Below are 12,033 nucleotides of genomic sequence, written 5' to 3'. Positions count from 1 at the left end.
CTAGCCAGTGCTTTGTAGGCTTACACTATCCAAACCGATTAACTAGAGCCTGGACCCGATCCTAACCCCACATCTCATTCCACATCTCGATTTCTCGGTGGGGGGATGGGGGATAACTTACATGCTAATGAACAGGAAAGATTACATGCCCACACACCACAAATCCATCTGAGATCAGTTAGCAATTAGACTGGCACCAGCACATGCATTATATATGAAACAAAGATAAATAAGTATTAAGTATGTATTTTGTTTAAAAATCATTTTAAAAATTCAGTGTATGGTTTGACAGACTTTTAGGTTAAGCGTGTAGCAAGTCAGCACGCAACCTTTTCTCCTGCCTTTCTGTCGCTGCATTAAATATAATAGTCTGTTTGAAGGGAATGTTTGAGGCACTGTTTAATTCAGTTTCCCTCAAATAATGTCAGTCTCCAGCTTGGGACCAGATTGCTCGAGGCTTCTTCGTTTCAGATTTTCCTGCAATATTTTGCCACCGGCAATGGGAAAATCACTGCCAAACCCAAGACAGTAGCCACAGCGTGGCCAGTCACGGAGTTCCTTATGTCTGGAATGCGCTCTCACTCCCTAGACTAACATACCCTGCTTACCTAATTCCAACAACAACAACAGAGTGTTAGGCAAATATCGGCAAAAGCCAAAGCTTGGGGGAGCGCATAGTATACCTTGGGGTACTGCGTGTGGACCAGCCTGGCCCAGGAACCAGAATTCTGACATTCCGTTAACAAGCACATCACCTTGGAGCCAGCAAAACTCCAAAGAGACACCACTTTACCTCTTCCTTCCCTCTTAATAATATAATAATAATAATAATCCTTGCATTTGATATAGCGCTTTTCACGTCGGGAGGACGTCCCAAAGCGCTTCACAGAATATACTGTAAAGTGAGTTGACTGTATATTTGTGGGCGAACGCGGCAGCCAATTGCGCACAGCAATGTCCCACAAACAGTCATAGATTGAAAATGACCAATTTAATTATTGTTTTGGGTTTTGGAGGGATTATTATTAGGCGTGTGGAGTAAGGAAACTTGCCCAAGGTTTCGCCCTCTGCCTGGAATTGAACTCAGGTCTCTCGCTTGCAAAGCGAGTGCTCTAACCACTGAGCTACACGACTCTTATCCCGGAGGAAAAGGAATGAGGTACAATCAGTAACCGTTGGAGTTGCTCAGGAATTGAGCTGCCAAGTACCCAACTACACGTTTCCTAATAAGCATATTATATTGCATGATTTGCACAAGCTTCTTAAAATAAGGTCTCATGTCTGTGCTTGCTTCAATTGTGATGATCCTGTAAGCGAGTTGCATTTTAGTGGAGGAGAAAAGACACGAAATGTAATGTCTGGAGTCCCATTTGTTCAATTTCCTCAGACAATATGGAAACAGAGAACATACATTTGAGATATTCACAAGAAATATAATAATAATCCTTGCATTTTGATATAGCGCTTTTCACGTCTTCTCGACGTCTCAAAGCGCTTCACAGAACAGACTGTAAATTGGTATTTGTGGGCGAAACACAGTAGCCAATTGCACACAGCAGTGTCCCACAAACAGTCGTGGATTGAAAATGAACAATTTATTATTGTTTTGTTTTTTGGAGGGATTAGTATTAGGCGTGTGGAGTAAGGAAACTTGCCCAAGGTTTCGCCCTGCCTGGAATTGAACCCAGGTGTCTCGCTTGCAAGGCGAGTGCTCTAACCACTGAGCTACAGGACTTTATATAAAGAGGTTAGAAAAACAGCATCTGCACAGAGGATGTGAGGAGAGTGGAATTTTCTGCCACAAAGCATTGTTGAGGTAGAGTCAACAATTGTGTTTAAAAAGGGAATTGGATAGATAGTAATAATAATCCTTGCATTTGATATAATGCCTGATCACGTCATTGAGACGTCTCAAAGCTCTTCACAGAATATATTGTGAAGTGGATGGACTATGTGTTTTATGGGTGAAACAAGGCAGCCAATTGTGCACAGCAGTATCCCACAAACAGTGTTGGATTGAGTTATGATTAGCCCCTGAAAGTGATCTGCAAATCGAATAAGAACCAGGTTCCTACTTACTGCAACAGAAATGTGTGGAGTAAGGAAACTCGCCTAATGTTTCACCCCGCCGGGGAATCAAACCTAGGTCGTTTCTCTTGCAAAACAAGCGCGTTAACCACTACGCTACTCCACATGAAAGTCTTTGGGGAGCAAGCATGAGAAATGGGATAGAATGGGTGGCCTCATGTGGAGAAAACACTAGCACATACTTGATGAATAGTCTGTTTCTGTGCTGAAACATTCATTGATTGCATGATACCATAGAGCCACAGGTTTACAATACAAATACCACTACCTGAAACACCCTCCATATCCACTCCAACCCTCACTATCAGTCCAGGGCACAACCAGATCTGACAGTGCGTTATTATTTAGGTCATTGTTGAGTTTTATTTCTCATCTTTTGTCTTTTCCGTTTCTCTGGTCTTCCCAGCAGTATCTCTGATGCAGAACAAACAGTGTTGCCCAGCTGGAGCTTTGTTTGCACAGATATTAATTCCTGTCTTATAACCTGAAATGTATTGATGACAGATGCCCTTTTTAGGGGGAGATTTATTTCTATCAAAATATTTACAGACAACTGCAGCGATGCCTGAGGCTTGGTGGTGTTTCAATCCATTACCAACAGCACCACCAAAAGGTCTCTGTGTTACTGCAGGATTCTTCCAATATAACAATCCTTGCATTTGATATAGCGCCTTATCACATTGCTGAGATGTCTCAAAGCGCTTCACAGAATATACTGTAAAGTGGATTGAACGTGTATTTTGTGGGCGAAATGCGGCAGCCAATTGCGCACAGCAGTATCCCACAAACAGTCAAGGAAACTTGCCTAAGGTTTTGGCCCGCCCAGCAATCGAACCCGGGTCCTCTCTTTTGCAAGGCAAGCTCACTAACCATTACACTGTGGGCTCCACAAGCAAGCAAAATACTGCTGATTCCATAAATACTGCAAATCCCAGGAACCTCAGGATAACTCTGCAAATGTTGCCAGCAAACAAGTGAAAATCTTCTACTTAGGCACCAGCCTGGCTCATCTGGTAGCACTCTTGCCTCGGCAGGAAAAAGAGAACAATTCAAAGGCACTTCATAGCTCTCCAAAGTCAGTGGTCTGTATTCTTGCAAGTGTCTGCCAACTTGGGTGCAGAAATCCATTACAGAAAGGTTTTAAGCATCCGTGAGCTGGGGCAGAAACAAGGGCAGCAAAAACCCTAAGATGATACAAAAGTTAACCTCAGTGCCTTCAAATGAAAAAAAATCAGCTCCCGTTTCTGATCACTTGTATGCTTGAAGCAAAAGAATATCATATTGGAAAAATGCAGACAATTGGGATCGTAGTAGATAGCTGCAATTGGGGGAGCTGGGACTAGTGTGGATACAGTGTCTCCACATTGAAGGAATGGTTTCCTTCAACGCTATAACTTTAACGATTCTATGAAAGCAAAGTTAACCACCCACTTGGCAGAAAACCTCATGTGGGAAAAAAATCTACTGAGCATAGGGCTCAGGCGTCAAATGAGAACATAATAATCCTTGCATTTGAAATAGCGCCTTATCAAATGCACAATGATCCACCTGAAATCGGTCATCTTTGTATTGGAGAAGACAACCTATACTAGAGCGTAACCAAACTGCAATATCAGTGAACATCTCCAGAATGTCCACATTATGTACACCAGTGTCTAATAACACAATTTGTGGGATCTGTGTTACTGAATGGAACATTGGTAAAGGATGACTAAATGGAGAACGGAGAGAAGATCCTATTGCTCTTATACTACTGAATAAAGCAATAGACACACCATGTTGCTCTCCTCGCAATAGAAGCACAACGCACACCAGATATAGGCACAAGAAGGTCTGTACTATTATACCACGTAATGTGCAGATATTCCACTTATTACCATCAATGTATCACTGGTTTCAAAGAGCGTTGAAGTAAAAACGAGAGTAATAATCAGTTGCCTCACTCCGAAACAAAGCAGGAATCTCTGAGAAAATTAAATATGGTGTGCTCATCACAACACCGATTTGGATGAAGAAGGCCTTTTGGCCTACCAAACTCATCCTTCTAGAACAGCCACCCTGCCATCTTCCCCATCACAGCAGCAAGCTTTTCAATTGAGTCCAGTTTTCTGGCTTTCCTGGCAACCTGCTCTAGTTTGCTGCTTTGTTAATTACTCACTGAATAAAAATAAGGATTGCTGCAAACCTTTTCAATCTATTCAACGAGCGATAACAGCACTTCCAAGTCTGAGCCGTCTGGTAAGTGTACTGTAATGCTTTTAAGCAATTATTAAATACTCTGAAAGCAACTGTTCCTAAAAATATTCAATCGTTTTGCAATCATTCAATCAGTCATGGCATCGTGGGGAATTTCTGTGTTCATCTTCCTCTGCTGTTTTCGACCAGACTGCCTTCTGTGTGCCTTCCCAGTATGTGCAACAGTCTTTCTGCATTTTCAATACACTCTAAGTCAAAACGCTTTTCAGGTCTCCACAGACAAGTCCTCTTCACTTAATCCTGAGTTAAAACTCATCTCAGAAGAGGATGGTGATGAGACTCAAAGAGACCAATGAATCTTCTGGTAAAGCCAACACATGTGCCATTTCCAGGAAACAAGTCTACACTGTGCGACCAAGCAGTGGGAGGACACTTCATCTGTTGCCAAATCCACCAGAAGGCAATATTTGGTGCACTATGAGCTGAATGATATCCTGCAACACAGCAACTCGAGTGTTGAATTCATGTCATGCAACACACGAGATGAATGCTGGGCATTTGACACACCCATCACCAAACCTCATGACCATAGGAGATGGGTACCCTTGCTGCTCAACATAGAGTCAGCTTGCCTTAATGTGTAACACTCTCATCTCTGGGTCAGAACCTTGTGGAAATTGATCTCATGCTGGAACTTGATAGTCTTCATAGTCTATGCTGGCAGTACTGAGGTAGGACTGCATTGGTGGGAAGCACTATTCTTTGATGAAAATAAAATGAGGTCCCATCTGCCTGTTCATATGGACGTTAAAGACCTCTCGGTGTTATTTGACAGAGAAGAGTTTCTCATAGTATCCTGGCCAACTATTCTCCAGATTTGGTTATTCCTTTTATTGTTGTTTATGGGATTCTGTTTGGAAGATTAACTGTCTTGTTAGCCTATAAAGCAACATTCACTTAATTCCTAATCAATTATACTGTATTTTGTAAAGCGTTTGAGACATCTTATGTTTACGTGCTCTATAAATACAAGTTGTTAGTATTAAGTGTGGTTGTTAACCTCATGACTATTTGCTGAAACCTTGGCTGTGTACAAATTGGCTGCAACATTTGGCTACAAAGAATTATAAATTTTAAAGACTGTCTGTGAGACACTGCTGTGTGTAATTGGCAGCCATGCTTCGCCCACAAAATACACAGTCAATCCAATTTACAGTATATTCTGTAAAGCGCTTTGAGTCGTCTCAACGGCATGGTGAGGCACTATATCAAATGCAGTATTAATGTGACTAGACTTGATAGAAATTACCTGTGAAGAGTTTTGAGTCGTTTTAATGTGGAGACACTAACTGGGATGGGCACAGTCGGCAGAGCAGGCTGGCTTTGTACAAGATCTCATCAGACTGGTACAAACCCATCAACTCATCTCCATAAAACACTATAAGGTCGCCAGTCAGAATTGCCTCAGTCCTCTACAGGGTTCTGATCTGATTAACCTACTCTCCTGTGGTTGAGGTAGTCCCTGATCCAGAGAGGACAGCAATATGGAGGACATTTGCAGTGCTTCATCAGCACTTTGTAAATCTGGGAATAGAACAAAGTGACACCATTTTATAGGGAGATAATATCATATTTTGATGGAACAACAATGAGCACCGTAGTATATGGCCTAAATATACTACATAAAATTGTAACTACATTGAGACTATGCTGTAACTATGTTGGTTTCATATCACAAATAAAAAATTTGCTTGTAACATTTATATCATGCTCTTAAAATAAAATTAATTTATTTTTTGTACTTCTGTCTCAGGTGTTTATTTTCCCATTGAGTGTCTAGAGTGGACTTGTCTACATGTTGCCCGTTCTCCCTGTTGGGTGTGACTGACAATCCTTGGAAGGTTCAGCCACTTCTGATGTTCTCTTATCCTTTTCACATTTTCTTTTATCATGTGGATCCTGATGATATGAACCTATTTGTGGCAGAGAAATCAATCTGCTGCGTAAATAGAAAGCTAGAATTTATTAGCACAGAATTAAGCGTCATTCGTCACAAATCTTCTTCACTTTGTCCTTTTCTGGATATCCATTCATAGCTCACCAACGTTATACGACTCAAAGAACTTCAATATCTTGAATTGTATCATCTCTCTCCCTGCCTTATAGTGTCTGTAAATCCAATTATGAACAAAGTAACAAGGCAATTGTTATCTTGGTTTGGTCTTACGGTAAGAGACAAAAATCTTAATTCATTGATAAATAATATCCCTCAAATGAGATTTATTATATTCTCACATCGCAATCCTTTGGTAATGTACCTTTTCTAATCTTTGTGTACAGAGACAAATCCCAAAAATTCAAAGGCAGCAATTCTGTGTGATCTATATCACAGTCGTCAAGTAAAGGCCGTCAGAAAATGCTTTCCTCCGTCCAAAAACAGACTGAGAATGTTGTATGACGGAGGCACTGACTTGAAACAAATCAACAAGTTGTGATGCCGATTGTCAAATGACATTCAAATAAACATTTCACAAGTGGGCAAGCTCTCCGCTGCAGTCAAATGAGCAAGCTTCGCCCCTGAAGTAGGAAGGCTTTGTTCAAACAACATAGCCCTTCAGAAAATTCCTCATTCGCCAACGTTCAAAAGTAGAAATTCTCAGCACTTCCTCTGATGGTTTATTAGCCTCACAGACTTTCCTGGTCACACTCTGACCACACCCCATCAAAAACACTTCCACCGGAGCACTGGATCTCAATCCATTTCTTACATCCCTCTTCACCAGACGTACCACTTGCCCACCAAATAAACAAGTCCACCAATATTACCTTCATCTCAACATGAGGGAAGTGCTTCCATTCCACCAGAATGGCATTACCATTCTGCACACCTTGGGCCCTGGCTGAGAGCCACTGTCAGTTTGTTGGTAGATTCGCTTCATATGAGAGAAAATCTAAAGCCAAACTCATTATAATAACAGCATTGATTAAGACAAATTGTAATAGAAAGGCATCTGCTCTAATAAAGATTCAAAGCAAGAACAAATGATTAAAGCTAAATACTGTATTTAACATCAAGAAACATTAAAAATTGGAAGAGGTCAGACTGGCCTGAACAGTCCGTGACATAGAAAGTTTGGCTGTATTTGCTGTGACTATCATTCAGTTAGAAAGATTCACCCACAAAACAAAGGGGGAAACAGCAGCAGCAGCAACAATAACTTGCATCTACGCAGGGTAGCATTTCGGAGCGCTTAACAATAACAGAGTTAAAGACAATCTTCTTTGAAAGAGGCTCCGAGGCATTTTGATGTGGTAAGTTGCTACAAGAATGCTAGTTCTCTCTCACTCCCTCTCTGCCGACAGTCATGTCTGAGTTCACATATGAAGAACAGTTACTTGGATGAGGGACTGGATTCCAGCTATCATGGAATGATAGCCCAATACAGTCAGCACCTACAAGAGAGGAGAGAGATCTGAAGAGGGGAGAATGGCATTTCATTACATTAAGCAAAAATCAAACAATAAAACACATCAGCACAAAGTAAAGCTCAAGTGCTTACTGGAGGAAAATTTGATCTCATCCATTTCTCTTCTTATTTCTTCCAGGGTTTGATGGAGAATTGGTCGGATGACAGCTGGAACCGTTGTTATCACCGGTGGAATACTAGCAACAGTGATACTGCTGTCTATCATAACTGTGCTCTGTTACTGTAGACTCCAGGTACGTTGCGTAAGTTGCATAGGTCCAAATGGGTCAGGTTTCACACGGGTAAAATGGTGAGTGAACAGGGCAGGTAATGCAGGTCAGGCTAAGATACCCTAATGCTTCAAATAGCTCAGAACAGAACCCCAGTTTCAAAGTCTATTTGCTATTCATCTAGACAAGTCTTGCTGAAGTTGTACGGTTTTTGAGCACTGTATTCTTTCTGTTGTTGAAAACTTAAATCAAGGGTCAAAAACAATCTGCTGTTACTTGTGGCCATCCTGTCATCATCTCTCTCTGAGGCTTCCAGATCTGAAATGATGGCATTACAGCAACAACCACAAGAGTATAGTCTTGACTGTCCTTGATGGCTTTTGCATAATTGTTCACCGTTGCTCATGGCGACGCGCAGAAATCTATCAATCTGACGTGCAGTAGGTGATACTCTCAGGTCACATCTCTGGTGCTTGTCCTTTGAATTTGCAAAGGAAAAACACTGCAAAGGAAAAACATTGCAAAGGTTGTGCAGTTGATGAGTGGGTTGTGGTCCATTTCAACACTCATTGTGTAGCCATTAACAAACTAATTGGCTGTCTCATCAGTAACATTAATGCTCAGTTTGTTCTCCCATCTGTGAGTCATTAGTCTCACTCAGTCAGTCGGTGATGTACAGAGAACACTTGCCATCCATCATCATACTTGGCAACAGCTACGTTCCCTATCTTAACATAATCCTGGGCATCTTCAAAACCCTCCACGGTCTTGCTCCCATTACCTCTCCGACCTCATAACCCCATATCACCCTGTCTGCTCCCTCTACTAGGCGGACACCGGCCTGCTTCAGGTCCCCCGCATTTTCTGCTGTACCATTGGCAGTCGGACATTCAGCATCTTGGCCCCCACACTCTGGAAGTCTATACCACAAACCCTCTGCCTCACCCTCTCTCTTGCCTCCCTCAAGTCCGGTCTGAAGACCTTCCTGTTTGACTGTGCCTTCAGCCACTCTCCCACGCCCATCACACCCCTCCCCCCCCTTCTGCCCCCAACTCCCAGCTCGAGTCCAAAAGCTCTGATTGTCCAGCACCCTGGAATGTCTTTCCAACCTGAAGGGCGCTATACGAGTGTAATCTGTTGTAATTCATCAGCTGATATTTCAAATAGCTTCCCAGGAGCAGCAAACCTGAGAATCAGCTTTTTAACTTTTTCCCATGTTTCTTCCCTTCAATTCCTTCATGTTCTGCTATCTCCCTGTCTGACCTGCTCACTCCCCTACCTGCTGTCTCTGCTCGACTGGTTCCAGCCTCTTGCTTGTCCCTCGTGCCCTCTGTTCCACCATAGGTGGCCGAGCCTTCAGCCACTATGCCCCAAACCTCTGGAACACTCTTCCTCTAACGCTCCTCCTTGCTCCCTCCTTCCCCATCTTCACGTCACTCCTGAAAACCTTCCTCTTCGATCGTGCCTATGGTCACCTTGGCTTTTCCCCCCAGCTCGGTGTTGTGCTCCGCTACTGTCAAGCAATCTGGGCGCTAGCCTGTGTGAGGAACGATATCAGATGCCATTGAAGTTGTTGTTCGGGTTTGTGATTCCAGTAGTGCTTCACCAGCCACCCGAGACATTAACACGTCTGCCGTAAGGTTTGGTATGAATTTACCCATATGTTAATCATGCTTAAGAGTCTCCATATGACTTTCCTGTAATATGGAGATAGAGCTGAGATTCATTACCTTCACCAGTGCCTTGGGACATCCTCCCGATGTGAAAGGTGCTATGCAAATGGAATCTTTTAGTTGTTGAAGTGATGTATATTCGTTGAGTAGCTTCAATTACAATTTTCTCGTTAACTTTCAATTTAGCACTTCTAGTAAAGTCAAGCACCTTTCAAACTATTCAGTGCTAATCCCCTGTGGATGAGCCCCCCCTCGCTATTATACAATCTATTGTTGAATATGCTATCAAAGTAGGCTTTGTGTTGACATAGTGGTTTGGTGAGGATGGCTGATATGATCCAGTTCCATGGCAGAATCAATGCCAAAGGAAATAATTTGTACCATTAAACATGCACAGCTTGGAATTTGCTTCATGGAGTTTCAGCTGCTAGATGATACATCAAACTTACTAACATTATGTTACATGAGCAAATTACCATCATTTCCTCTGGAACTAGAAATATGAAGTATTCATTTGACGGCACTGTTTAAGTCCTGGGGTAAAGCAAATTCATAATACAGTATTCTGCAGTTTTATTCAGCAATTAAATTCAAACGCTAAATTCACCCTTGGTTACTAATATTAATTTGGTATTGGATATAATGCCTTATCACATTTTCAAGATGTCTACAGAATATACTGTAACGGGCATTATGTCAGCAAAAGGCAGCAACCAATTGTGCTCAGCAGTGTCAAAAAAGAAGTCCTGAATTGAGTGACCAATTTAAAAACATTTTTTTTAAAAAAAAACAGCCTCCGAGTGACAATTTGTAGTTGGTTTTCTTCTGTATCACATTAACACAGCTTCCTCTTCCTGGTCCACCTACTTCAGATAATTTAATCGTTTTGCCTCCGACTCGTTACAAGTTTTACTCAATGCAATAATCTTTTGTAAATTTGTTCCGAGGTAATGCAGTCAGTCTTGGCTTATACTTCAGTACAGTGCTGGGGGGAGAACTGCATTGGATGCGATGATAAACCGAGATCTGGGCTGCGTGTTCAACGCAGTACCTCCAACGATGGAGCACACCCCCAGCCCTGCATTGGAGTGCCAACTTAGACTATGTGATTCCAAGTCCCGATGTGGGGCTTGAACCCACAACCTTCTGAACCAGAGGGAAGAGTGCTTACCAATGAGCCAGGCTGACAGGGGCATGTAATTGATTTTGCTGTTTGGAGATTTCTATCTTCCAATGGATTTTTGTCATATCTTTTGCTTATTTTCGTAAAAGCCAGGCAATCTTTTTGTCTCTGCTGTTTTCCATACAGCCCACTCAATTGTCTCATTACCGCCTCTTTGTCTGACTGATTGTATTTCTTATTTCCCATCTGATGAATTCTTAATCCCTTTGACCACTGAGTGAGCAGTTCTGTTTTCACCTCATTGCATCTGAATTTTTATAGTTTCTGCTGTCTTGTGTATCTTTCCCACTTAGTCTAAAAACAGGACTTGCTTTCTAAACAGTCTCTCTCAAGGAAGCATCTGACATTCCACAGTTCATTTTGTCTTTTCTGAATGAATCTGTCAGCTCACTAAACTCACAGGATCTGCAGTGAGTGTTTAAATTAGTTACATTATGAGATTTCCCTCAATGTTCTGCACAGACATGAATAATTTAGTCATTGATAGCACAGATTATTCAGGAATATGATGTCTCTGAAAGACCAACAGTTCTCCAGATGGATTGGTCATGGCTCTTTGTTCCCTCAGTGACATGTAGGAAAAGCTTTTGCTATTTTTAATAATGTAACCTTTTCCTAATTTTGACAAGTTTGCATTCAGCTCCGCCTCATTGAGATAGTGGTCTATCTGTGATAATGTCTTCTGTAACTTGGGAGAATCATAGCAACGTAAGAGAATTCAGCCAACTGAGCCTGTTCCATCAGTTTGTTGGATCTTTTAATCCTAATGTCAACCGTGTCACTATACTCTTTAAAACAAACAACAATATTTGGTCAAGAGTGAGGCAAAACCTTAGGTAAGTTTCCTTACTCCACACGCCTCTGTTTACCTAGCAGTAAGTAGGAACCCGGTTGTTAGTCAATTGGCAGATCGCTTTCCGGGGGCAATAATCCCTCAAGAAAAAAGTTGGTCACTCAATCAACGAATATTTGTGGGACACTGCTGTGCTCAATTGACTGCCGCATTTCGCCCACAAATTACATAGTCAATCCACTTTACAATATATTCCGTGAAACGCTTTGAGACGTCTAAAAGAAGTGATAAGGCGCTATATCACTATATCAAATGGAAGGATTATTATTAATAGTATTATCCCTAATGATTCCATCTCTACAGCTTTTTGGAGATGAGCATCCCGCATGTTCACAACTGTGTG

General features: G+C 41.8%; 1 protein-coding gene across 2 annotated transcripts in view; it reads left to right on the top strand.

Annotated features, from left to right (window-relative positions):
• The window catches only part of fam163aa (family with sequence similarity 163 member Aa), an 82,572-nt gene that overhangs the window by 65,485 nt on the left and 5,054 nt on the right, over positions 1-12,033 (top strand). For both annotated transcript variants that reach the window (XM_042335716.1, XM_007903006.2), the window contains exon 4: positions 7,891-8,005. In XM_042335716.1, coding sequence (XP_042191650.1) covers positions 7,913-8,005 — 93 coding nt within the window. In that variant the 5' untranslated portion in view covers positions 7,891-7,912. The remainder of the gene's footprint in view (positions 1-7,890; positions 8,006-12,033) is intronic.

Source organism: Callorhinchus milii, unplaced genomic scaffold (assembly GCF_018977255.1).
Source record: "Callorhinchus milii isolate IMCB2004 unplaced genomic scaffold, IMCB_Cmil_1.0 Scaffold5, whole genome shotgun sequence".
Classification (NCBI taxonomy): Eukaryota; Metazoa; Chordata; class Chondrichthyes; order Chimaeriformes; family Callorhinchidae; genus Callorhinchus; species Callorhinchus milii.
The sequence above is the reverse complement of the archived record's forward strand: the minus strand, read 5'-3'. Positions and strand labels throughout refer to the sequence as shown.